Here is a 26,926-nt window from a genome sequence, read left to right as displayed (position 1 = left end):
TAGCTTCAGTTCCACAACATGGCGTGTTGTGTCGTATACCTTCAGGTGGTTCAGCATGCCACTGAATTCTGCGTTGGAAAACGTTGCCTTCCTGCCCGTTAACCTTGAAGCTCTCAGGTATAACCTTGCCACGCCTTAGCTTTTGCTGCATTGACACGGCTAGCTTGGATTCTGTCGTGGGTTTTTGTTGTATTTGAGGTCCGTGGTGGTTATATAGTGGAGTCCAGCTCAACCCATTAAAACTGAGAAAGTGTCTGTGTCATTATATTTATAAACTTTATCTCACAGCTCACAGTAGAGCAATATTTGACCAGAAGTATACTTTGACTCAAGTATTACTGCACATACACATGGAGCAGTGCTGCTGCACATAGACACACCCACATGGAGCAGGTGGAGCTTGTAATGGCTCCAGAGTAACACCATAGTTTTCAGTATAGCCAGTTCAGTCATCATTAAAAGCTTATGACTCAGAATAATATATTTAGGTGTGTGTGTGTGTGTGTGTGTGTGTGTGTGTGTGTGTGTGTGTGTGTGTGTGTGTGTCACATATGCCTCAATGAGCATCATTAATATTGTCGTACTAAGCTAGCCTGGAACAAACTTCAATTAAGTATCTCAATGGCAGCAAACCATACCATCCCGCTCACCACCATGACTGTTTGTGGAGGAGAGAAACAGCTTGGCGCGCAGCTGCTGAAGTGCAAAACGCAGCGCATTAGCAGACGCTTAACAGCCTCTGCTTTCTGTGTACCTGCAGAAAAAGGGCGGCGTGCAGGGGGCGATTTGGAGAGCGATTAGCAAGGAGCGACTCGCGTGAAGCTGCCAGGCACAAAGCTAACACCAGCCACTATGCGAAACCCTGGAATCAGACGCTAATCAGATGTGGCACAAATAAGCCATCTGGATTTCCTTCTGAGAGAGAGTGAGAGAGAGAGAGAGAGAGATACTGTATGCATAACAATACACAATGTGGTTTATTGTGTAGCCATACTGTAGCTCGATGGGTGTGTGTGTGACTGTGTGTAATTCTCTGAGGTGTGTATGTTTGCAGTGCACGTATGCATGTGTCATATAATGCATCTTACAGGGTGCGTGTGTGTGTGTGTGTGTGTATTGAACTCCATTGTTATATTTTCCCTGAGGTACTGTATACTGGGATGTGTGCGTGTGTGTGTGTGTGTGTTTGTCATAAACTCTATAATTATACTGCGCCCCTAAGGTTTTTCCGTTGCCCACGGTGGAGTCTCAGTATCGTTGGACAGCTCGGTTTAAAACAGGGATTGTTGAGGAATCATACTTATAGGGGCGTATTATCCTATATACAGGGATGTATATTCTATTAAGCCTTTGACCTATGTATGCTTTAATTTGGCCTCTGATCCAGTGTATTCATGCTGACCCTGCAGCAATGTTCTCTTTGTGTGAGCCGTGGCCTCTCTCTGTACCAATGCAATGTTTTAGTACACCACTAAACAACTCCCTCAGACCAGAATGTATCTGGAAAAGCTATGAGCGACATGAAATCATCTCGGTTTGTACAGCCAAGTCGAGCTGACTTTTGCAGTTCTTAAATGTTCTGTTCAGTTCTATAGGAATCTCAGTGTCGGGGGGGATGACTGATGTGTTTTGGACAAGAAACATATGGGACGATGACTTGCGATTTGTGGAAGCACTACTATATAACCTAGATGAAAGTTGGGTGAAGTCAGCTAATATGCCAGACTAAACCCAGAGGAACAAGTGCGACTCTACCTCTGTACGGTTCATCGGCTGCTTGCACAGCTATCCTTACTGTATACTGGGATGTGTGCGTGTGTGTGTGTGTTTGTCAAACTCTATAATTGTACTGCGCCCCTAAGGTTTTTCCGTTGCCCGCGGTAGAGTCTCCGTATCGTTAGACAGCTCGGTTTAAAACAGGGATTGTTGAGGAATCATACTTATAGGGGCGTATAGGGATGTATATTCTATTAAGCCTTTGACCTATGTATGCTTTAATTTGGCCTCTGATCCAGTGCATGCGTGCTGACCCTGCAATGTTCTCTTTGTGTGAGTCGTGGCCTCTCTCTGTACCAATGTAATGTTTTAGTACACCACTAAACAACTCCCTCAGACCAGAATGTATCTGGAAAAGCTATGGTTATCGATAGGATAAACTGTACCCCCCCCCCCCCTGTTAGGATCTGTCTCTCCACAGACCATGTCAGACCTGGCCACTCCCACTTTCCCTTCCACTCACACAGTCAGTTCACTCACCTGTCTCCAACCCCCTCGTCATCCCACCTGTGAACACTTTGACAATCAGCCTGCCCCATATATAACTGGACTCATTGCACTCACACTTTGTCAGTTCATACGTTGTTGTTATGTTGTCTACCCTGGAGCTCTTGCCTGTGTCTCTGTTCCTCTGGACCCTGCCTTGAATACCTCTGGTAACTTGCTCATACCTTTTTGTGTTTGCATTTTGGGATTACTTATCCTCTGCCCGTTTTTGTTGCCTTGCTTTTGTTCTGCATTTAATTAATAAATTAGTGTTTGAACACTACTCCGCTGGTTGTATGTCGTGACTCTGCATTTTGGGGTCAACACATTTTGACATCGTGACACCCCCTTCCTTCCTTCCTTCCTTCCTTCCTTCCCTCCTTCCTTCCTTTCTCTCAACCTCCTCGCGTTCCCATCCTCTTTTTCACCTCTGCTCTCCTGTCCTTTGCTTCTTTCTCTCCTCCAGGTGGAGGCCATGCGTTGGAAGACGGGAGACCCCACTCTCCCACCCTCCGTGTGCAGTCTGCCGTGTCGGAGAGGAGAGAGGAAGAAGGTGGTGAAAGGAGTTCCGTGCTGCTGGCACTGTGAACGCTGTGAGGGCTACCACTATCAGGTATAAACTACTGTCTGTTGCACTACACTACATTGTGGTATTGGTGCTTTAAACTCAAGTAAAGAAATCTCTTCTTCCACCACAACAACTTAAAAACAAGGCAGGCCAGGTGTGATTACCCACGCCGAACAATGCAATATCCGCTTCTGCTGCCATTCTTGTTCCGCTCTTGTCAACATGGTACATGGCGGGAGTACGTGCCTTTCACGCCCTCATCCAATGGATACGATATATTGACTATATATATATATATATATATATATATATTGATATATATATATATATATATTGATATATGCATTGACACATTAGCAAAGCATACTTTAGGATTGGCTAGTAGTGCAGGAAGCCTTGTTCCAATGAGTTTTGAGATGGGGTGTGTGTGTGTGCGGGCAGTGTTTAGGATTAAAGTCTTACACTTTCCACGTGACGTTCAATTTAAACCAAATTGAATGCTGGAAATAACTGTACCCAACAACAGCGCCACAGGGCCACGACTCGGCAAAGAACCCGAGTCGACTGTGAATTCCATTGCCAATAACGCCACGGTTTCATCCTGTTGCCCTTCCGTCAGACGCACACTGACAGGGGAAACACTGAGTGCACATTATCCTGATGTATGGTTTCTGCTAGGTGAGTGGGAGCAAATAACGGCGCTTATCAGGGAACAGTTTATTTTCCGCAATGTGAGAGTTTGTAAACCTTTTGCTCCAGGCTGCAGCAAATGTAGAATGTCAATTTGTTGTAGCGAGAATGAGACCAAGTTTGGTTGTGACTGACTCTTCAGCGGAGACTTTGGAGACCGGCATGTAATTATGGACTCATGATGATTATTGATTAACCATGCAATGGTAATCAATATGTGTCCGGGCCCAGCTAAAGGTTCCTCATTTAGGGACTTTTGAAATGGGTTCAATATCTTTCTTGGATGTTTAAGAACCCTCTCATTATAATAGATACGCGACTTAATTAACAAGCAATACAGACCAGTTGTGCACGTGCGAATGTTCCACATCCTCTTCCACGATAACTTCAGTATACAAATGTAGTTCATTATTAAGATTTGTTACTTTGATTATTGGTTTTAGGACTTCATTTTTAGACTTAATGTCCTTATTTTCCGCCAGTGCGTCGTTATTTGAGAGCAGTGAGAAAGCACTACTGTTTGTTGACATTACCAACCACAACGTTACCAACTCAAGTCTCACATCATGAGCTGTTGTGAGGTTGTAGCTCTACTATTTTCAGCTAATGTTCCCCTCAGAAAAGGGGAACTGCTTGATGAACACTTTCTGCTTGCTTTACAAGCATAAAGCCTCATCGGCTGGCACAGCATTGCTTGGCTTATTGCACTCATGTCTTTGCGATATGTCGTGTCTTTGCGGTATTGTCGACCACTGTTACTCCAATATCAAACTGCGAAGAAGAATGTACTACTTTACCACAAATGTGTCAGTCCATGTTAGCCCAATGACGGATGACACAAACGGTGACACAATCTTTTCCCCAGTCGCGTAGAAGTGCAGGAGTCCTGTCTCGAAGTGACACTTTACACTTGTTGCTCCATTAGCAGTGAATGATTGATGGGTCAATATTATGGACTGTGAGATGCCACAGTGGCCCGCCTCCTATACGGACGCACACGCATGTGCGCAAGCACACGCACGCACACGCGTACACACACACACACACACACACACACACACACACACACACACACACACACACACACACACACACACACACACACACAGCACCTGCAACACAGCTGCTGAACAATTTGTGGGCAGACAGAAGGCGTTGGCTGTTTCTTGCGATTTATTAAATGCATCACTCTTGTTAATTATAGCTTTTGGGGTATGTACAGTGCGGGGGAGGGGTTAGGGTAGAAAAACAGCTATTTAGCTGCCTGTCAACCTTATACGAACTGGCTCACAGCAGAGTGAGTGTGCAAGCAGGCGAGCACAGCTGTTCTCAAGCGTTTGGGTTGCATATCCCAGGGCCTGCACAATTTTGGAAGTCAGGCATACCCAATCAGAATGGATTATGACAAATCCGGCCGATACATCAGCAGTTTGCCTACGTTTTTGATGGCAAAGAGTGATGGCAAAGAGTGTGTTTTGAAGAAAACACAAAAATCTGATCTTGCACAATTTTGATTCTACTACCTACCGTTCAATAATTATAAGTCAAAATATGACACACACACACACACACACACACACACACACACACACACACACACACACACACACACACACACACACACTCACACACAGAGAGAGAGAGGCCAGGGAGGAGTACACTAGTACAGTACAGTACAGTACAGCACCACTCACTTGAGACAGGTCAGATTTTTATCCTTTCTTTTACCTTTCTCTCTATCACTTACATATACGGTACTCTCTTCTCTCTGTTTATATCCTCTCTCTCTCTCTCTCTCTCTCTCTCTCTCTCTCTCTCTCTCTCTCTCTCACCCCTCCTTATATCTCACTAACTCTGTCCTTGTTTCTTTTTTTCCCCTTTTCTCCCCATCCCTCTCCTTCTCCTCCACCTCCTCTTTACCCCTCGTTCGCTCTCTGTCTCCCTCTCTCCATCCCTATGCCAGGCGTCAGAGTTCTCCTGTGAGTTGTGTCCGTACGAGATGCGTCCCAACGCCACCCGGACGGGCTGCGACTCCATCCCCATCATCAAGCTGGAGTGGCACTCGCCATGGGCCGCCATCCCCGTCTTCGTCTCCGTGCTGGGCATCATGGCCACCTGCTTCGTGGTGGTCTCCTTCGTGCGGCACAATGACACGCCCATCGTGCGCGCGTCGGGCCGCGAGGTGAGCTACGTGCTGCTGACGGGCATCTTCCTGTGCTACGCCATCACCTTCCCGATGATCGCCGCGCCCGGCGTGGGCGTGTGCTCCCTGCGTCGCATATTCCTGGGCCTTGGCATGTGCTTCAGCTACGCAGCGCTGCTCACCAAGACCAACCGAATACACCGCATCTTTGAGCAGGGCAAGAGGTCTGTGACGGCACCCAGGTGAGCAGGGAGGGGGCCGAGAGGTGACGGGGGTGTTGAGTGGAAGTGGAGTTGGGGTCAGCGTCATTATTCTGCCGTGCGTTGGTCCGACTTGCCCCATTACTAACCCTGTCCGAACCCTAAGCCGAACGGCACGCGAAGCCAGGTTGTCAGACTAATGCGCCGTCGGAAATTGCGAGCGTATCCCGTGCATGTTAGGGTGTGTATAATTAAGCAATATTACATGAGAGGGTGTGCGTTATCATGATTGTTTGCACGCCAGTGATCCGCCTTGTTCAGAAAGCTTCACACACGGTTATCACGAAGGATGTAATGGTGTATGTAGAACGGAGAAGACTGGAGACGGCGCTGGAGAGGTCGACCGAAGACGACCTATAGTTGAGAGATGCAATAAAACCCCAGTGTTGTTCTGGTGTTGGGTCGTCCCTTTTCATTAGGACTACCCTGTCAGTCCGTTAGCACCAGCTGGGCTGAATCCGCAGCTATGTGTCACACTTATGAACGTATACCAACCGGCACACCAGGGAGTGTTAATGAACATTTTGACCTCCCGCATTCTCACTGATCTCAGAGTATAGTGTCTTTGTGCCTTATTATAACAACTACACGTATACACGCTAGACCTGAATGAACTAATACACCTTCTCTTCTCCTGTTTAACGATCATGACTTTGGTGATTAATTATCCTACATATAATCGTGATTAATCATTCACTGTTTTGGCATTTGGCATTTGACGAATGCCATTTGTCATTGACATTTTTAATGTATAGTTTATATCACAAATAAAAGTACAAAAAGTTTGCCTTGCCTAAAGTTTTCAATCAGGTTTTATTTATTTTGCCCAAAATACACAAAATAGGGACCTTGAAAGCTGTTGAAAGAGTGTCAGTGTGGACATGGTAACGGAAATATGACATTTCTGTTAAATGTCATCCACCAAGGAAAGCTATTCTAACCATTATGTCAAACAATTGCGACCGGGGGCGATCATCCACTCAACCCATCTAAACTGGGAAAGCATCTGTATAATTTGTATAAAGCATCATTCTAAACTTTGGCAGAAATACAAGCTCATGGCTCATCACGCTCTGGGAGCTTGTATAGTTTTTTTCTGAAAACGGTTTAGATTTATAAAGACATGTTTAGAACCGGCCTCGGGTCTTAATGGGTTTACTTTAAACCATCTATAGTGAAACGGACTTGAGTTACACATTTGTTTCCATCTGTACCACACATACCATGCTGGGGTTCAAGTGGTGTGTGCGTGTGCGTGTGCGTGTGCGTGCGTGTGCGTGCCATGACTTTGCAGATGTAACTTTAACGCACCTATAATATTTGTGTCCTTGTATGCATATCCTTTGTGTGGACATAAATAAATAGTCAAAGTGTGTGTGTGTGTGTGTGCGCGTCCCAGGTTCATCTCGCCGGCCTCCCAGCTGGCCATCACCTTCTCGCTGATCTCGGCGCAGCTGCTGGGCGTGTTGGTGTGGTTCGCCGTGGACCCGCCCCACACCGTGGTGGACTACGGCGAGCAGCGCACGCAGGACCCGTCGACGGCGCGCGGCGTGCTCAAGTGCGACATCTCGGACCTGTCGCTCATCTGCTCCCTGGGCTACTCCATCCTGCTGATGGTCACGTGCACCGTGTACGCCATCAAGACGCGCGGCGTGCCCGAGACCTTCAACGAGGCCAAGCCCATCGGCTTCACCATGTACACCACCTGCATCATCTGGCTGGCCTTCATACCCATCTTCTTTGGAACGTCGCAGTCCGCGGAGAGGGTGAGCGAAGCGCGCACGTGCATGTGTGTGTGTGTGTGTGTGTGTGTGTGTGTGTATTAGAATCTGAGAAACAGACTTTGAAGACCATTTTCCATGGTCCTCACAAGATATACAGTATAGGCCTATGGTTGTTTGGTTTGGTTAAAAAAATATTTTTAGAAAGCGTTTCATTTAGAAAAGATTCAGGTGAAGTTTTAAATGTATTGGCTACTTAATAAGCAGAGATTGATCTGCAAAGTTGTCCACTATTTGTCCTCACAAGTATAGTAGCCTATGTCATAATCCGACCTGTGGGGCCATGACAAGTTGAGGAGGACACAAGTTGAGGTGGTAGTGCAAAAAGTAACGATATTTATTTACAGAAATGCCAAAATAAAGCATGCGAAAAGGTAAGGTGCAAGAGTGTTGTCAGAAATGTGTGGATGTGTGATCAATATGTGATGTGGGGGTGTGTGTGTGAAGTCAATCAAAGGGAACTAGAGGGAAGCAAGCAAAAGGGCACCTCTGGGGAGCGAGAGAGAGAGAGAGAGAGAGAGAGAGAGAGATGAATGGATGGATGGCACCCACTCTTGGTAACCTCAGGTTGACTACAGGCTGCCCTACAGGATCTGTGGGAGAAAGACACGCAACACAGGGCAGGCCTGCAGGCCAGGCCAAAGGGGCTGTGACAAACAATACAAACATGTGTGTGCGTGCTCTAGGCTAGCGTGCGTGTTGTTGAGGCATGTGTCAAGTGAATTTGCACGTACCTGTAAATGCACCCTCTGTATATTTACCCATTTTAACAGTTAGGTGTAGTCAGTGGGATCATTATGGGGTCGGGGAGCAGTTGGGCAGTTATAGGGGAGGTGGCTGGAGTTTGTGTGTTAGTCCTCTCCCCAAAACCTATACAGTATAATCCAATGGATTACAGACTCGCACCACCGTGCACATGAGACCAGACAGGCTGTGGGTTGAGCACGTCGAGCCCAGCCGACTCCTGGCTGTTCCCATGTATGTATGTGGCCATTTACACTTTACAGTATAGTACGCTCCCAAGTTGGTGCAACATTCCCATTACTGGCAACGCGAGACTGGTGTGGTGAGAGACAGCACTGTGGTTTATATCTCACTACTACAGTGTGACAGTATACATTTATGATTGTATGTGCACATGTATGTGTGTGTGTGTGTGTGTGAGTACACAACTGTGCGTGCGTGCGCGAGCAGAGTCCACAGCATGGTTTGAAAGGATTACAACCTCCTGTTGTGTCGTATGTTCAGTTAGGGAGGACGTGTCGTAAGAGTATCTAGGCGTCTCTGAAGTGCCTCTTGGGTTTTTGCTTAGACTATGAGACAGTTCAAGAAGTGCAATGTTATCATTATACATGACAATATCGTGGCTCTATAATGTGAGCGGTGGGATCCGTTTGCTCTGATCCCACAGCTCACCTTAACGTTGCGTTCACACGGGCAGACGCGACGACGCTAAGACGACTGGGAGTATCATTTGGAGCAGCTCTGGAGCGGCTACATACGTATGCATCATTGTGTCTTTGCAGCGTCATCTCGCTGCATGGCTTCCATTGCTAATGAATGGTAGATTGCATCTTTTACTTTTTTCTGCATCTGAGAGCAATGCAGGTAGTCAAATTCCTTGTACTGTATTTGGCCAATTAACCGATTCGCCAAAAAAAAAAAGGAGTGGCATTTGCATTTCTTTCACCACAGTAAATGCTGCATTGGTGGTCTGGAAAGGGCAGTTGTTTGTAAAACAGTCACTGTTTCGTTTCAAAGTTGTTCTTATGGCCTGTAGGAGATCAACGTTGTGAGAAATGCAACACTTTGTGAAATACTCCAGTAAAGTAAAAAATACCTCAACATTTTAAGTACATAGACCAGTGGTTCCCAAACGTTGTCATGTCAAGGACCCCACAAATGATACTCATTAGCCGGTCCGATTGTCTTTACAGATAATCAAGCCCAAAGTAACAGCTTGAACAGATCTAAGCTCACAATATTTAAAGGTAGAGTTACCTTAAACTTAAGGTTTTTTGACCCCCAGGGGTTAACTGGGGACAGGGAGGAACTCCTTATATGGTCAGCACACTCTATAGTAGAGAGGATTATCACAACAAAACAAAAAAATAATAATATTTGAATTAAGTGAAATCACTTACTCTACCTTTAATTAATCGGCCATTAATCGGCCACATCCCTAGTACTGTGTATATTATGCATTTCAACTTGCTCTGATGAAGGTCATGTGCCGAAACCTGTCAAATTAAAATTGTGTGTGTGTGTGTGTGTGTGTGTGTGTGTGTGTGTGTGTGTGTGTGTGTGTGTGTGTGTGTGTGTGTGTGTGTGTGTGTGTGTGTGTGTGTGTGTGTGTGTGTGTGTGTGTGTGTGTGTGTGTGTGTGTGTGTGTGTTTTTATCTGAAGTGGGTTTGATAAAAATGATGCCTTTGGTCTTGGTCTCTTAGATCACTAGGGAAAAGGGATGACAGTGTGACTGTGACAACCCACTGGATCACATCCACTGGATGTGAAAATTCTGTCTTGTGTGTGTGTGTGTGTGTGAGAGAGATAGTGTGCAGTCTGCATTGTCATAATTGTTGTAAGTGTGTGTGTCAGCTCAGCATTAGACTATTCTTGCAGGCTGCAGTGACAGGTTAAGGTTGCGATGCGTCTAAAATATGGTCCTCTTAACGATTTAACGGTGTTTAGCCTCGTCCTGGTGCGTGTCTGTCAGAGCCTGCCACACAGCGCAGATATATTAGCCCTGTTTTACAAGTCACACACACCCAATCTGTTAAACTGAGACTGTCCAGCTGTGAATACTAATGCCGGTGTTGGACTGGTGCACACGTGTACACACACACACACACACACACACACACACACACACACACACACACACACACACACACACAATGTGTTTGGCAATTACTTTGGGTGGAGGACTTTAAGTACTTATAGGGTCAACATTTCAGAGCAATGGAGAGTGTGGAAAAGAGGTGAAGAAACGAGTGCAAGCTGGTTGGAATGGATGGAGAAAAGTGTCAGGTGTTGATGTGTGGTAGGAAAGTATCAGCAAGAATGAAAGGGAAGGTGAACGAGACCAGCTACGTTGTATGGTTTACAGACGGTGGTGAGACCAGCTACGTTGTGTGGTTTACAGACGGTGGTGAGACCAGCTACGTTGTATGGTTTAGAGACAGTCACACTGAGGAAAAGACAGGAAGCAGAGCTGGAGGTAGCAGAGACTAAACCATACATTAATTAAATAAGGTTACGAAGCGAAGACCGTACGGAGGAAGGCAAGAAACATGCGCAATTGAAGTACAACTTCCTGGTCTCAATTGTGCATGTTTCTTTCCTTCCAGGGAGCAACATGGAGTCCACTGTACGGTCTTCGCTTCCTATAACCTTATTGAATTAACCTTGGGAGTAACAAGGATATAGCATCAGGATGGCATGGGATCAGGATCGCATGTCGGATGTTTTGGAGATAAAGCCAGAGAGGCCAGACTGAGATGCTTTGGACACGTACAGTAGGAGGGATAGTGAGTATACAGTATCGGTAGAAGGATGCTGAGGGTTGGAACTGCCCGGCAGGAGGCCTACAGAGGAAGACCAAAGAGAAGATTTATGGATGTAGTGAAAGAGGACATGAAGTTAGTTGGTGATTCGCTGTGGCGACCCCTGAAGGGAAAAGGACAAGAAGATTTGGGTGTCCGATTATTTATTTTGTAATAACATACATTGTGTATTAAAACCACTTAAATGGGGCACGGTGGCACAGTTGGTAGTGCTGTCGCCTCACAGCTAGAAGGTCCTGGGTTCGATTCCCGCTCGGGGCACTGTGGGTGCTGGCGGCGTGTTTCCTCCTCCGCGTCATCAGTGCCCATACCCGAAGGCGGGGGTTGGCGAAAGGGCCTTTCTGTGTGGAGTTTGCATGTTCTCCCCGTGTCCCCTAGGGTAGGTACCCTCACAAAAACATGCAGTAATCCTGATCTCTAAACTGCCTCCCCCTGGCCAGCCGGGGCGCCTGATGGAGGGGAAAGGAACTGGTTGGAATAACGTGTTCCTTTCACGCACTACGTCCAACCAGGGAAACTCCCCCCTGTCAGGTGTAAAGGAGCAACTTGGACACTCAAGCATGAAGGAAGCATGAGTTAAGTCCGTTGCTCTCCCCAGGTTGGCGGAGGGTGTGTAGAGCCCAGGATCACAGTAGATGATTGACACAGGGGTGAAAAATGGGTTACAAAATCGTGGGATAAAAAAAAAAATATATAAAACCACTTAAACCCCTGATAGCCATGGTTTGACGTTCTAGATCTGCATATGAGCCGGCCAGCAACTCTACATCTGACCTCACTGACACCAGATTAATAGTTTAACTCCTGCTTTCTCAACCGCATTAAGAAGCTCTGTTGTTTCAGCGCGACCTCGTCGCTTCTCGGCCTCAGCTAGGGGCGTCTTACTGGTTATCGGTACTTTTGAATAGTGATTCATCTCTGAAAGCATGCACTTTTTAATGAAGTATTTTTAAAGCAAGTAGCAAGTACTCCACCATTTAACACTTAAAACAACATTTAACACATGCACGCACGCACGCAACGCACAGCTTTACTGTTTCTATAAGCTGTTTAAGTGCTCAGCAGTGAAAGGCCCAGCGATTCTGGTGTCACAGAGAGTGTGTGTGTGTGTGTGTGTGTGTGTGTGTGTGTGCCTGCCGCTTGTTGCTCAGTTGGAGTCGGGAGATAATGAGCTGACAATCTGTAAAGAACGACGAGATAGGGGAGGGGAGTCTGAGGGGGGAGCGAAGGAAGAGATCGAAGAAAAGAGAGACCAGCTTTCAGAACAATAGAGGGAAAGAGACCCAGCAGATAATATAGCAGGGATATGGAGTGGGAAGACACTAACAACGCACGCGTACACACACACACACACACACACACACACACACACACTTACACAATACTCCATTCCAATTAACTACAGCACCCCAACATGGAGGCATGGTACGTATGGAGACGCCTCTGCCACACATGCAGTTTATTTACACAATAGACACCCACACATGCACTCGCATGCATGCACGCCTATACACATACACATACTAAACGGACCAGACCAGTTCAGACCAAAGCTTTGCGGCAAGACGAGTTGAAACTTGCAACCACTTGGCAATGCGGCAGAAACTTCGGTTTGCATTCGAACCACTTAAAACCCTCTCGTCTCAACCACTCAAACCCAGTCCTTATTGTGGTGAAAGCGTTCGCTGAAAATAGCTACACAAACTACAAGCTCACGACATGCTTGCTGTGAGCTTGGATGTCGTCCATTTTGGGCAAATGTCCCCCCCCAACCCCCCAGCATATGGATGCTGGGGTTTAAGTGGTTACAACTGGTAAAGCTGTCTCACTGTCATGTTGGCTAGCTCTCTGCCGCCCAAGGCAGGTGTCGTTTGCAGAAAGAAAGGCAGATAGACAGATACAAAAAAAAGCAACTATGAATTACGTTTAAAAATAGAGACATATTTGAAGGAGGGGAGGTGTTGTTTGGGTATGAGAGAACATTGGGTTGTATATATATCTATATATATATATATATATATATATATATATATACAGTATATACTGTGTATATATATATATATATATATATATATATATATATATATATATATATATACATACTGTCCGCACGGCGCACGCACACACTCACACACACACACACACACACACACACACACACACACACACATGCGCGCACAAACACTCACTTAACAGGCCAGCATCTGCAGACACAGCTGTGTTAAAGCAGTAAGACGCCTGAGGGCGAGAAGCGAGCCTGGGTGACAGCAGACTGCTGGGCGAGCGCTGGCGCTTTGGCATGGGGGGTCAGATCAACATCTGGAATGAATTCTGTACTGGCCATTATATGGAGCGTGTCTTGAGTGTACAGGGTTTGATGTGGTCAGATCAACATTATATGGAATGTCAGAACAGGTCAGCTCCATACTGTATATGGAGATCTAAGGGTTTGAGGTCAGATGTAGAGTTGCCATGGCCTATACTGTATATTGATGACATCAGGGATCTCCATATATGGGCTTAATATTGCTGACACCAGGGATCTCCATCCCTGAGGATGTCACGAGGCATGCCTGGGGTGACCGACCAACTGACGGGAATTGCACGTTTTCATGTAGGATGTACAGTAGGTGAAGAGTTCATCACTTATTATCACACAGGCAGGTTGTTGAGCTGGCAGCCAGACACTGGGGTGGACATTAGGGCTCCATTTTGTTAAGTGTGTTGACTGGATTCAGTCAGTGTTGTGTGAATGGAATTAGCACGTTGTCAGCGCACGTTAACTTGTCAGCGCACTTTCTGAGGCTGAGTGCACATGCACACACACACACACACACACACACACACACACACACACACACGATGTCTGAATGCCTGGCTTTAAACTCGGGTGATTACTGTGCGTGCGTGTGAGAGAGAGTGTTCCGTGCACGTGTCCACATTCACCTATCCACATTCATATCTCTTTCACATTCCATCTTTCTCTATCATTAATTAATGATTTCCCTCTGTCATAATGACTCTCTATTTCTCTCATTCTTTGATCATTGCCATGTCTGTCTCGTTCCTTCTCTCTCTCTTTCCCTGCCTCGTTCTGTCTCTCTCTGCCTCTGCATGCTCCCCTCGTCTCATTCTCAACCCCTCTCTCCTCTCTGCTTCCATCTCTCTCGTTCCCTTTCTGTTTGCCTGTCCATATTTCTCTCTCTCGTTCCGTTTTCCTTTCCAACTATGTGCTTTCATTATCTTTCATTACGTCCCCTACTCTCTCTCTCTCTGTCCGTCTCTTTGGCCCTCCTCCAGGCTGCTATAGGGAGTACCAAAATATCCTTGAGGGGGCGTCAACATATATGTGACCAGATTTGACTGAGAGCCTGCCATCGCGCAAATTGCAGCTTTTCACCAGAGGAGGAAAACTTCAAAATTAGTTAATAGCACAGGCAGACTCTTCACATACTAGAGCATGTCTGGAATAAGTGTCAGAGCTGAAATTGACATGTAAATATGAAATAAATGCTTAAACATCTAGCTAGGTTGTAAGACATTACTCTATAAGCCATATGTCTGCAAGACATTACTTTATAAGCCATATCTCCAAAACTGGTGGGTCAAACTGAACAACCAATATTATGCCAATTTGAAACTATGGTTCCCTGCTTTCATATGACATGAAAAAACTAAAATTCTAAAACATCCAGGCAGTCCCTCAGTGAAATTTGGTCGCATAATGTGTCATCGCCATACTTCTGGGATGGTCTGGTTTGTTTACATTGAGCGACTATCCTGTGTGCACGGCTACAGCTCACCGCTTCTTGGCTGGGGCTCACCGCTCCAAGAGATGGGTCAAATGCGGAGAACAAATTTCACTGCGGTAACGTGTGTGACAAATCGTTTGACTTTGACTTTGTCTATATTCTTCAAATTCTACTACACTTGCGGGGATATGTGGCCCTCACAAGATGATGATACTATACGTGCGCACACATGCACACACGCCTCGTGGTGATGAGTCTTTCTCCAGCTCATCTGTGTTTGCATGGCTGTTCTCCTGCATGCAGTGCAGGGTAACCATGTGTGTTCAAGTTTGTGCTGGTGGTGTGTGTATTTAAAGTGTGTTGGGTCTGGGCACTTGTGTAATATCCGCGTGCATTTGTGCCTGTAGCGTGTGTGTGCATGCGTATGTGTGCAGCACATGCATATGTGTGCGCGTGGCCATGTGTGTGAGCGTGACTGACCATCTGGCACCAGTTGCTCTTCAGTGATATTTCACTCTTGGCTCTCGTCTGGTCACACTTCACTGCTTCACAGGGAGCCAAACACCTCTCTGTGTGTGTGTGTGTGTGTGTGTGTGTGTGTGTGTGTGTGTGTGTGTGTGTGTGTGTGTGTGTGTGTGTTGACATTCATGATCCATTAAAGCTCTATACATAATATAAGTGGAGTGTGTCTGTCAGACCCTCGACACTTGACTTCTCCTAATTATGTTGTTATTTGGACCTGACAGTGATGACCTAATCAAGTCCCACCGTTTGTTACTCCGTACTGTATATCCAGTTTATCTGTGCAAAACAGCTACAAAATGTCATTCGGATGAACTGTATAGACATTCATGTTTTGTCTTTTTGACACATAGTGCACTGTTGCCTACTGTATTTGAAAACGTTGGTTTCTTGTGATATATTATATATCCTGCTATAATTAGGCAACCTCTGTCAGTCACACTCATAACCTGGGTTCCTGTGTGTGTGTGTGTGTGTGTGTGTGTGTGTGTGTGTGTGTGTGTGTGTGTGTGTGTGTGTGTGTGTGTGTGTGTGTGTGTGTGTGTGTGTGTGTGTGTGTGCGCGCGTGTGTGTGTGTGTGTGTCAGTTTATTAAGATAAAGTAAGATATGTTCCGGTGATTTAAGCAAAAAGACCATATTTAAGGGTACTTACAGAATGAAGACATTTGGCCTGGCAGCGTTGGTCATTGTTCACGGCTCTGATAGCCTGAGGGGGTCTGTGTGTCTCTGTAGTGCAGGCACGTGCACACATGGACATCCAAGGGGGTTTACTTTCAGCCCCATGCCCTTGAACCTGTCTTTAATAACTGCACGCCCACTCCAGACCACGAATGCAGCATTTATACTATAGGTGAATAGAAAGAAATGCAAAATGCCCCCTTTTTCCATGTCACACCCGAGTTCAGGAAAATTGCCTTTTTTCCGAACTCTCCTGAACGTGAACACGGCATTTTAACGCTTAATGAATTTGTTTAGAAATCCATGTCGTTCACACCACATCTCCACTATAGCCAAAGAGTGCGGGGTTGTGCCTCGGAAATAGTGGATATACAAGCTCTTGTAGCTACGGATCTACAAGCTCGAGCTTGTAGATCCGTAATTATTTTGTAGGGTATATTACTCTCCACGCCCCCCTGCTGTAGTGATTCTTATCGCGCACCCGAAACAGCCGATCTACAAGCTCACGTTGCAACTCGCACTGGCACGCAACCAAGTATAAATCAGGGTGGGGGGGGGGGGGGTGTTTCTGTGGCGAGTCTAACAGCATGCAGAGGGACAACTGTGGAGCAGCCGATCTGTTACAGCCGTCCAAATAACATTTTAAATCCTCTGTCCACTGACGGTAATTAGCCCATAATGTAGAAGCATTTGGCACAAAGCGGATCTCTGTTTAACCCATTCTGACCTGAGATCAGATTCATACGAGGTTTCCACTGGACACACACTGGTCTGATTAACCCATTCTGACCTGAGATCAGATTCTATAAAAATGTCAGTTTTTCTTCGATTTAAAAAAAATAGCAGACCTACAAGCTCGTAGCGCGCCACTCGGTGGCGCGCTATGAGCTTGTAGATCTGCTATTTTTCAATAGCTAAAGCATAAAAAGATGCTAACACCAAAATGGGTTCCCGTTCAGAATGGGTTAACACTGCGCTGGAAACACGGTGGCACTTTGTCACGGCTGTCGATATAGCCAGGGTCACATGGAGACGACGTTTTAAATAAAGAGGAACCTCGCTCGGGAGTCGGAGAAAAATACATTCTATTATGGGCTGACACTGACGAGGCAATCGGAAGCCGAGCGGTGTCGTCGTGTCTGGGCCGTCTCTGCATTGGGACTCTCTGGCAGGTGCAGTTGTAAGTGGGCAGTAATGGTCCAGCCTTCCTTCTCCTGTCTGACAGCCCTCCTCTGTTCATTGTCAGGTCATAGTCTTCTTCATCACTGCCTCAACCTGGGTTGACAGTGTACGGTTTGGTCAGGGTCTCTCTCTGTCTGTCTGTCCGTCTCTCTCTCTCTCTCTCTCTATTGCTCCGTCTCTCGCCATCCCTACTCTCTTCTTTATTTTAATAGCCCACACTCTCCTCTCTCTGTCATTCTCTGACTCTCACAGGACCCCCCCCCCCCCCCCCCTGTACCTATACCCCCACCTCCGCTTTGAAAGACAGACTGAGAGGTAGCCTTCATTCTTCCTCTCAGTCCTCGTTCCGGTGTTCTGACAGTCAATCGTCTGAATGCTAAATTAGCACCGGTTTCTCTCCCACTGTCTGCTGTCTGTACAGTACACATGTGACATGCTTTGTGTGCAGACAGTCTGAAAAGACTTCACCACTTTTCAAACTATCTTCATATAATAGGTCCTCACTAATAATCATGAAAAAAATGGCGCAATCTTTTTCTACTCGGTCTGTGTCTCACAGGAGAGCTGTGGGCAGTTCAGAAACCGTCTTCCAGTGACATCATCGATGGGGAATACAAGCTAATAAAAACTGCAGGCTTTCTAGTCCTGAAAAGTTGCAATGCGAAAATGGAAGCCATCGTTCTCACGATAATGAAAATCTAAACATTTTTGTGAAAAAAATCTTGTTTAAAAAATGATCTGCCTAATGATGATGTCACTGGAAGGCGGTTTCTAAACTGCCCACAGCCCTGAGACACAGACTGAGTAGAAAGAAATCGTGCCATTTTATTTTATGATTATTAGTGAGGACCTATCATATGAAGATAGGTTGAAAAGTGGTGAAGTACAAAAATAATCAAAAAACCATTCAATTGAATGAATTCCAACATATTCAAAGTATTTCATAAATTCAATTAAATGATTCTCTCTCTCTCTCTCTCTCTCTGTAGATGTACATCCAGACCACCACTCTGACCATCTCTCTGAGTCTGTCGGCCTCGGTGTCTCTAGGGATGCTCTACATGCCTAAAGTCTACGTCATCCTCCTCCACCCAGAGCAGAACGTTCCCAAGCGCAAACGCAGCTTCAAGGTAACCAAGGTGCACATAACCTTACGATAAGCACTTTTCACTTTTCACTGTTTTATCTCTATGCACATGCACTTTTTATGACCTATCGCATAGCACTTTAACGGTTATGTGCACCTTTGTACTCTGGTATATCTGCTATGTGAACTGTTTGTTTATTTGTACTGTTTCGTCATGTTTTGTCATGAAGGCCATCGTGACGGCAGCCACCATGTCTGGTAAACTGCAGAAAGGAGGCGACCGCCCCAACGGCGAGGTGAAGACCGAGCTGTGTGAAAGCATGGAGACCAACAGTGAGTAAGAGAACACTCCGATTTTTCTAAGTAAACATATAAAGTACTGTAGTGTGACATGGATATATAAACGTGCGCGCGCATGCACGCGCGTGCACACACACACACACACACACACACACACACACACACACAGCCTACATCACATGTTCATATACAGGCATATTGTTCATATATTCAGAAGATCCTGTCAATTAGTGTTGTAGTGCTCAAGTCCCGTGTTGTTTTTGGCAGCAATTTTTTGTTACGTCCCCTACATGACTTATGCTGGTAACATGACTTATGCTGGTCACTGGATCTCTTGTCCACTAGTCCCTTCCTAACATTTTAGACTAGTTGTTTTTATTTGTTGACGAAATTGTCAGTATATTTAGTCTTAGTTTTAGTCATCATAGCTTAGTATTCATTTAGTTTCCATTTAGTTTTCGTCAGTGGACAAAGGTAGTCGACGAACATTTTGCGTCTTAGTTTTAGTCGACGAAAACAACACTGCTCGTGTCCTTGACTCGTCTCAAGTCCGGTCTCGAGTCCATATTTCCATTTACTCCGTCTCGTCTCGCCATTAAATTGACTTGGACTTGACTCCGTCTCGGAACAAGGGACTTGGGACTCCTCCCCCACCGAGTCCACTCGAGTCACGATTCACTACAATGAAATAAATGTATTATACTCATATTATGAGGAGCCCATAGAGAACCGAAGTCTGATGTCAATATCGGTAGAGTGCGCAAAATCCACGGGTTCATGTACTTTTTATTTGCAATGTAATCCTAATCCCCATAGGGGGATTTTAGATCTAATAACTGAGTTTGAAAAATAGACATGTCATCCCGGCCGTTTTCACTCATATGGATCAACTGACTGAGAGAAAACGCTATTGTTACTGCTACTGAATTAGTTACATTTTCGCTAGAAACAGACTGTATCATGAGTGGCTGACACTGCGCAAAAAGCTTGGAATAATGTTTATATTACAGGAAACTCCCGTTAAACTTTCCAACGAACAATATTACTTGATATGCCCGCTAAACTTGAGGTTTACGGGCAAAATACAGGGCCCATAATTGCCCGTTAACTCATCTTTTCACGCAGTGTGACTGTCGCAAACGATACAGAGACACCTCCCTGACAATAACGCAGAGACAGCTTGTTTATTTTTGGACTACAATGCTTATATTATGAAACGATTTTAAGGCGACCCCATGTTATTGACCCCATAGAGAAATTACTTCTGGTATTTCTCTGCAAATGTTTTATGCATGGCAAAACAGATGCTACACTGGTTTGTTTATGGGAGTGGTGAGAGTTGGTTTATTGTACACGTTTGAAAAGACCTATTCTGAGCAAGAAAAACACTCGCTGATTTGTCCGTGTCACCATTTGGCACAACTTTGTGTGCGTGTGTGCATTCGTTTGCGTGCGCGTGCATGTGTGTGTGTGTGTGTGTGTGTGTGTGTGTGTGTGTGTGTTCATATTATATCATTGCTCTCAGGCAGAAAGCTTGTATTATCTATCTAATAGATAAGAAGATAGATACAACATATGAGCATACAAGTACAGCAATAACATTCATAAATAAGTCGGCCCCTTTTCAGCAATCTTTCGTTTTTCCTTATACCTTTCAAATTGCCACAGAATATTTCTCTCCAGTACGATTGAGGGAAGGAGAGAGGGAGAGAGCGATGCCACTGGCTCACAGATGGCGCAGTGGCGAGTATACATGCAAAGGTGGGCGAGTTGCCATACCCTTATCGTATTTTGCATATAGAAGAGATGGAGTAGAACTAATCGATGGTTGCGCTCTGGTATTGCGCTCTGAAAACGGATGACGCGTTGTGAGCTTGTATAGATCGTCTATTTTCAGCATGCAATGTAAAATCAGGCATCACGACACCGGCAAGACCCGCCAAAGTCAACTGTAAATGAAGTCGACTTGTTTAGTCGACTAGACTAAAACATAACTGAAACTAAATTGAATTTTATTCAAAAGATTGACCAAAACGAAATCAGAATCTGCCATCAAAATCACGTGTGTGTGTGCGTGTGCGTGCGTGCACACTACTGCACACGTGCGTGCGTGCATGCGTGCGTGTGCGTGTGTGTGCGTGTGCGCGCGTGTGCGTACAGGTGAGTGTGCCTGGACATCCATGCAGGTGCATAATGGTAGTAGGCGGCGGGCACCAGTCCGCCACACAAACCCGTCCTGCCAGTCAGCACTTTGTTTGTTTGTGTCAGAGGAGGAACTGGGTCACAGTTCATTTATTTACTCATTAGCCAAAAAGTGCTGAGTCATCGTGGCCCAGTAGTGCACACACTGTGGAAAAAGTTAGCAAATTAATATGAGTTTGGCAACTTATGCCGTGGACACTTCCTTTATGCAACAATGACAAGCCCCCAGACCCCCCCCCCCCACACACACACACACACACACACACACACACACACACACACACACACACACACATTTTGCAAGAGGGGCTGTTTTTCGTTGGAAAATGTCAATACTGAGCCGGGGGGCATTTTTCATAATTGAAAAAAAAGAGGAAAGAAAAGAAGATGAGGGGGGGGGGGGGGGACTGTTTCGTGCTGCATCACTCCAATTCAGTTTTTCAAATTATTGACTTTCTTTCTTTTTATTCATTTTTTATTTATTTTTTTCAATCGGGGGGCCATTTTTCTATCATTTTTGCCTGCTTCTCTTGTGGCACGGTAATGGCCATGCAGTGAAACTATGAACGGACAAGACTACATTGCAGTACAGTCCAGGGGAAGGATAACAGCACTATAGGCCTATACAGATCTAAAGCATGATTTATGCTTGCAAAATTATCTGATAACAATAGCTCCTAGATCGGCTATTTTTGGCGCGTGACACCGACGCGCCATCAAGTACATATTGGGGCGTAAGCCGTGAGGTCTGCTGCTATGAGCTACGTGTCTAACAGTAAAATCCGGAGTGGGCATTTCACTTTGACAGTGAGTGAACAGTCTAACCAAGTGGATGGATGGGGATTTGACTGTGTACAGGGCCTCTGTCTGTCTATGGAGACATCTTCTCTCATATGACAGTCTTTCTATATCTGTCACTCTCTCTCTTGCATGTTTTTGACTGATTGTCACCCTTTGTCTGTCTCTAGTCTCCCTCTCTCTCATCTCTCCTCTTCCCTCCTTTCTCTCTCTCTCTCTCTCTCTCTCTCTCTCTCTCTCTCTCTCTCTCTCTCTCTCTCTCTCTCTCTCTCTCTCTCTCTCCGCTTTATTTCTCTGTCCATTATCTTCTCACTCTAATATATTTCAATTCGGTGTCTCTCCCACACCCCCCCCCCCTCCCTCCCCCTCCCCCTGGTTTTCTTCTCCCTGCTCTCCCTCTCTGTCCATGTAGCTTCATCAACTAAGATGACATACGTCAGTTACAGCAACCACGCCATCTGAGAAGACCTGAGATGACAGAGAAGAGGAATGGACAGATGGATAGATGAGAGAGAGAGAGAAGGAAAAGGGGACTGGAGAAGTGAAAGGAAAAGAGTGCGGGTCCACCCCTCCCCCCTCTCATAGAATAGGCCACGCCCCCTCTCAGCTGATTGCTCAAGGGAAGTGATGGACAACTGGCTGGGGGCTCCTCCCACCGACAACCAAGCATGAGACATTTTGTATTGTTCCGCATCAAACCCCCTTTGGCCACAGTGAGAGGCGGGACCACACAGACCAATTAGCCAATCAGTGTGCCTGCTTTTTCTTTTTCTTTTCTGCCGCTCACAGCTCATTGGGCCAACCATAAACATTTTAAACAAAAAATAAAATAAACATAAAAACGGAAAGCAAATTGAATGTCTGACGTGTCACAGGGAGCCTGCAGTCGATCAGGAAAAAACAACATGAATAAATCTATCGAAAAAATATATATATATAAAACGTGAAAACAAAAGGAAAAAAAATACTAAACTAAACCATGTAGACGTTCTATTTAAAAATCAACAGAGGACTGAGTTGGGGGTGGGGGGGGTGTCTTTTGTGGGGTGGGGGGAGATTTAAGAGACGAGAACAAAGTTTATTAAAGAAGATTCTATGAAAAAAAAACATGAGAAAAAAAAGGGTTAAGATGAGACTCAAACCTGTTTGTCGTTAACTCTCTACTTGTATTTTTGTGGTCGTGACAACTTTTTTTCATTCTTGTCGCAGCTGTTGTCTGATGGATTGCCCTGTCTGCATCCCGACACCAGTGTGTTTTGCTCCCCATGTCTTGGTAACTCTGGGGTCGTACACCTATCGGGAATCGTGAACCTGTAACAATGCCATGGTTTGAAGCATGCTGGTTTTTTTATACAGAAAAAAAACAGATGAATAAATCTATTTATAATAAAGGAATGTTTTGCAAATGTGTAGATTTGGCCGGCTGTGATTTTGGAGAAGTTGCACGAGGTTTGGTTTGTTTCTGAGTTCTGACGGTGTTGGACATAATACCCTACACAGGATCTGTCTGTACTCTGTCATGACTTGCACGATAATGTCTGTTTGACAAAATGATGCATTAGAATTACTGCTGAAAAGAAAGTTGCATCATAGACTGTCTGCTTCAACAAGCTTTTTGATTCCATGAACGGAATCAAATCTGTCTATAACGCGCTAGCAATTTTGGAAAGTTATTTGAAATATTATGGAACTTTTGTGAAAATTGTAAATTGAAAAACTGTTAATGGACAAATCAAGCTGTACTGACGACAGACAGACAGACAGACAGACGGACGGCATATATCATTACAGTCGTAGAATACTTTTACCGTACACATCCACACGTGCGTGCGTGCGTGCGTGCGCAGAGAAGTTCCAGCAGGGAGATTCTGGTCACCCTACTGGCTACGGTTGCCATGGCAGCAGGACCAAATGACAGATTCAGAGGACCTCGAGTTGAGCAGCTCTCCAGTGTGATGTGTGTGCACGCACGCACACACGCACATGCACACAGCCACACACACACACACACACACACACACACACACACACACACACACACACACACACACACACACACACACACACACACAGATTCAGCATGAACCTTCTGGTCAAGGTTGAATCGTTAATGTAACTGAACCATTGCTGTGAAGACTATGCATCAATTTTACTAACACAAACTAGAAACACATTAACAAGATTGTGGTCTATGGCTCCGTGGCTGTGTATAGTGGCTGTGAATAAGGTGAATACTATTGTACTGGGCCTTTCGACTCTTTCCACAGCGTGACTTTAATCCTTAAATTACCTCCACAGCACTTAGAAAGAAAAAAAGGTATGTGTTCTCATATACCTTATGGGTATTTCAACTTCACCCACAATAAACTTTAGATAAAAATGGAAATGACTTTACCTCCTGCGCTCTCCTCCAGCCAGACTCCGATAATAGAATTGGATTATTCTGCCGCTGTTGTTGGCCACCAGACCGTCCCATGCTGCATCTTCAAAGCCGAGTAGATAAGCATGCTATAATTCAGGTAGAAAAGATATTTTCTTTCTGTTGTCGTATTCGGTCATTCATATAAATGTGTTGCGTTTGTCTTTTTGCTTTGTTTTGCACCGTTTGGTCCCACTTTGGCAAGTCCTATGAGAACATGCTTCAGTTTTTGTATCGTCTGCTTTGTTGTTAATGCGATTTACAGGCAACGGTGGATCAGGGTGGAAGTATTTTGGAGAGAGGCCTGCTGTTTTGTGCGACTGTGATGTAAGTCAGGCCATAGGGACAGGCATAGACTGTGATGTAAGTCAGGCCATAGGGACAGGCATAGACTGTGATGTAAGTCAGGCCATAGGGACAGGCATAGACTGTGATGTAAGTCAGGCCATAGGGACAGGCATAGACTGTGATGTAAGTCAGGCCATAGGGACAGGCATAGACTGTGATGTAGACTGGGACAGGCATAGAGCCTGGGCTGGGGAAGTCCATGCCTAAGCTTTTGATTTTGTGTCACCCTTGGTTCTGTTCAGACTGAATTTAATTAATTTACCGTCAACAGCACCATTTGGTGCTGGCTCAGGGTGCCTTCCAGTCATTTAATAGGCAAAGCATCTTTTTGTTTTGAATTTCTTTTGTGGCTTTTGCCTTTATTTTATATTTTTTATGGAGGGACAGACAGTAGGCTGACACGAAATGGGGCGAGAGATGGGTGGTGGGGGTGACATGCAGTAAAGGCCGTCGGACCGGCGACACACTGCCAGACTGGATTACCAGCCAAGGTGCCTGGACCGCTGAGCCACGGCCCAGGCCTAATAGGCAAAGCATCTTATCCTGAAAGCCGTTTCACTCGGAAACGGAACATCGGGACGTGAATCTTTGCTATGTAACGGGTGTTTCTTTTTTTACCGCACCGGAAACTCAGTGTTATCCGCAGTTCGTACAGGACACAGTTGTGAACAGTAATCAATTGATATTAAAATAGGCGTAGAGGGCGTTTGTACGGGAGGCGTCAAAAGGCGATCTAGGTGTCTGTGATGATATCACAATTTAGCAATTGTATTGAAAATTTTGGGTTGTTGGGTTGGATTTCCACACAGACACACACACACACACAGGGCCAAGCTTGTACAAGCGTCACACAATGCCCCTATTAAATGCAGCAGATAAATGCACAACAAATAGAGATGAGGCGTTTTGGAAATCATTTAGCTGTGAAATGACCAGGCTGTGTTGGCAGCCAAGAGCCCTATTCAACCTGTTATATTTGTATTGTTGCACTACGCTTCACAGTTCTGTAGTTTCATAGGTTGTCCTCTGAGACAAGTAAACACATGGTGTGTGTGTGTGTGTGTGTGTGTGTGTGTGTGTGTGTGTGTGTGTGTGTGTGTGTGTGTGTGTGTGTGTGTGTGTGTGTGTGTGTGTGTGTGTGTGTGTGTGTGTGTGTGTGTGTGTGTGTGTGTGCGTGTGCATCTTGATGACTTTGCATGTGTATATTTTTGTGTACTATGTTTGTGGTTTTGTGTGTGAACGTGTGCCAGGGAACCCACCCCCGGTGACAACACAACATGGTGACACCCATGGGAGAGACGAAAGCTGACGGTGGAAATGTCTCAGCTGTCAATCAAACGCATCCCCGCGCCCCGTCTCACCTGAGAGTTAGAGGGAGGCGGCTTCCATCCTGTTAATGAGGAAGGCCTGCGACAGGTGGCCACGGTAACGGAACACTGCTTTGAGTGGAAAAACTAAGAATGCACACAGGAAGAAAGCTCCTTTTCAAGCTATACAGTCTAATTCCCCCGATATGTATCAGTGAAAAACAGCTGTCTGTTTGTGTTTGGGATTTCTCTGGCAGGATGCGGAGGCTTCGGGCCGAGACGTTGACGTAATTAGCTCTGTCAGATACTCAAGGTGCTCAAGAGGAGTTACTGCCTTTACCTTAATCCATGAATCCATTAAATGTCAACTTAAACAGTTTTCTGAAAACCCATGTTTCTATGTCAGTGTTGTTCCAGGGATCCTGAGAAGCAAAGATATAGACGTTTGTTGTGAAATATATATATTCAAAGCTTTGCACACATTTTCACAATATAAAAAATAGCATACTGTATCTATAAGCTCGTAGCACGGCACTCTTTGCCGCGCTATATTGTTGCTTGTTTATCATCTTGGGGTGTTCTGTTCTAAAGATGACAGTAATCTTGCTGAAGCTATACAGCCCGATGCTTCTATTGTTGTTGGAAAACAGGCCAGTGTTTATCTAATCTGTGGTAGTGAGCATTTAGTGTGGAGCAGGAAAATGTGGTAAAACATTGCTCATATGTATCTTCGACACCAAACAGAGGATAAGGTGTATTCCTTTTATTTTGCTTAGTTTGAAAGCCGAGAGCGACCCGGTGAAGGGGAAGCGTACGCGCCAGTGTTGCTCACTAATCAAACAAGTCTGAAATCCCTGCTGGAGGTGGTGCTGCTTCATTGAAATCCCCCCCCATCAGCTACATTTTGAAATATCTTATGTGCAACAGAACATTTTGTCTGGAAGCTCTGAAAACGATCAGTAAATAGGGATGAACCGACTATATCCCCCCGCTTCCGTCTCGCTTTTGCAGTCATAGTTGTCCACAATATAGCCTAAATCAAATTAGTTCGGCCTATAAA

General features: G+C 45.4%; 1 protein-coding gene across 1 annotated transcript in view; it reads left to right on the top strand.

Annotated features, from left to right (window-relative positions):
* The window catches only part of grm8a (glutamate receptor, metabotropic 8a), a 252,876-nt gene extending 230,105 nt beyond the window's left edge, over positions 1 to 22,771 (top strand). Inside the window, exons 10-15 of the mRNA XM_080757178.1 lie at positions 2,729 to 2,875; positions 5,484 to 5,905; positions 7,323 to 7,689; positions 18,395 to 18,535; positions 18,723 to 18,825; positions 22,205 to 22,771. Of these exons, the coding sequence (XP_080613304.1) occupies positions 2,729 to 2,875; positions 5,484 to 5,905; positions 7,323 to 7,689; positions 18,395 to 18,535; positions 18,723 to 18,825; positions 22,205 to 22,254 (1,230 nt within the window). The 3' untranslated portion in view covers positions 22,255 to 22,771. The remainder of the gene's footprint in view (positions 1 to 2,728; positions 2,876 to 5,483; positions 5,906 to 7,322; positions 7,690 to 18,394; positions 18,536 to 18,722; positions 18,826 to 22,204) is intronic.
* The last annotated feature ends 4,155 nt before the right edge of the window (positions 22,772 to 26,926 follow it).

Source organism: Protomyctophum bolini (assembly GCF_963924005.1).
Source record: "Protomyctophum bolini genome assembly, chromosome: 23".
NCBI lineage: Eukaryota > Metazoa > Chordata > Actinopteri > Myctophiformes > Myctophidae > Protomyctophum > Protomyctophum bolini.
The sequence above is the reverse complement of the archived record's forward strand: the minus strand, read 5'-3'. Positions and strand labels throughout refer to the sequence as shown.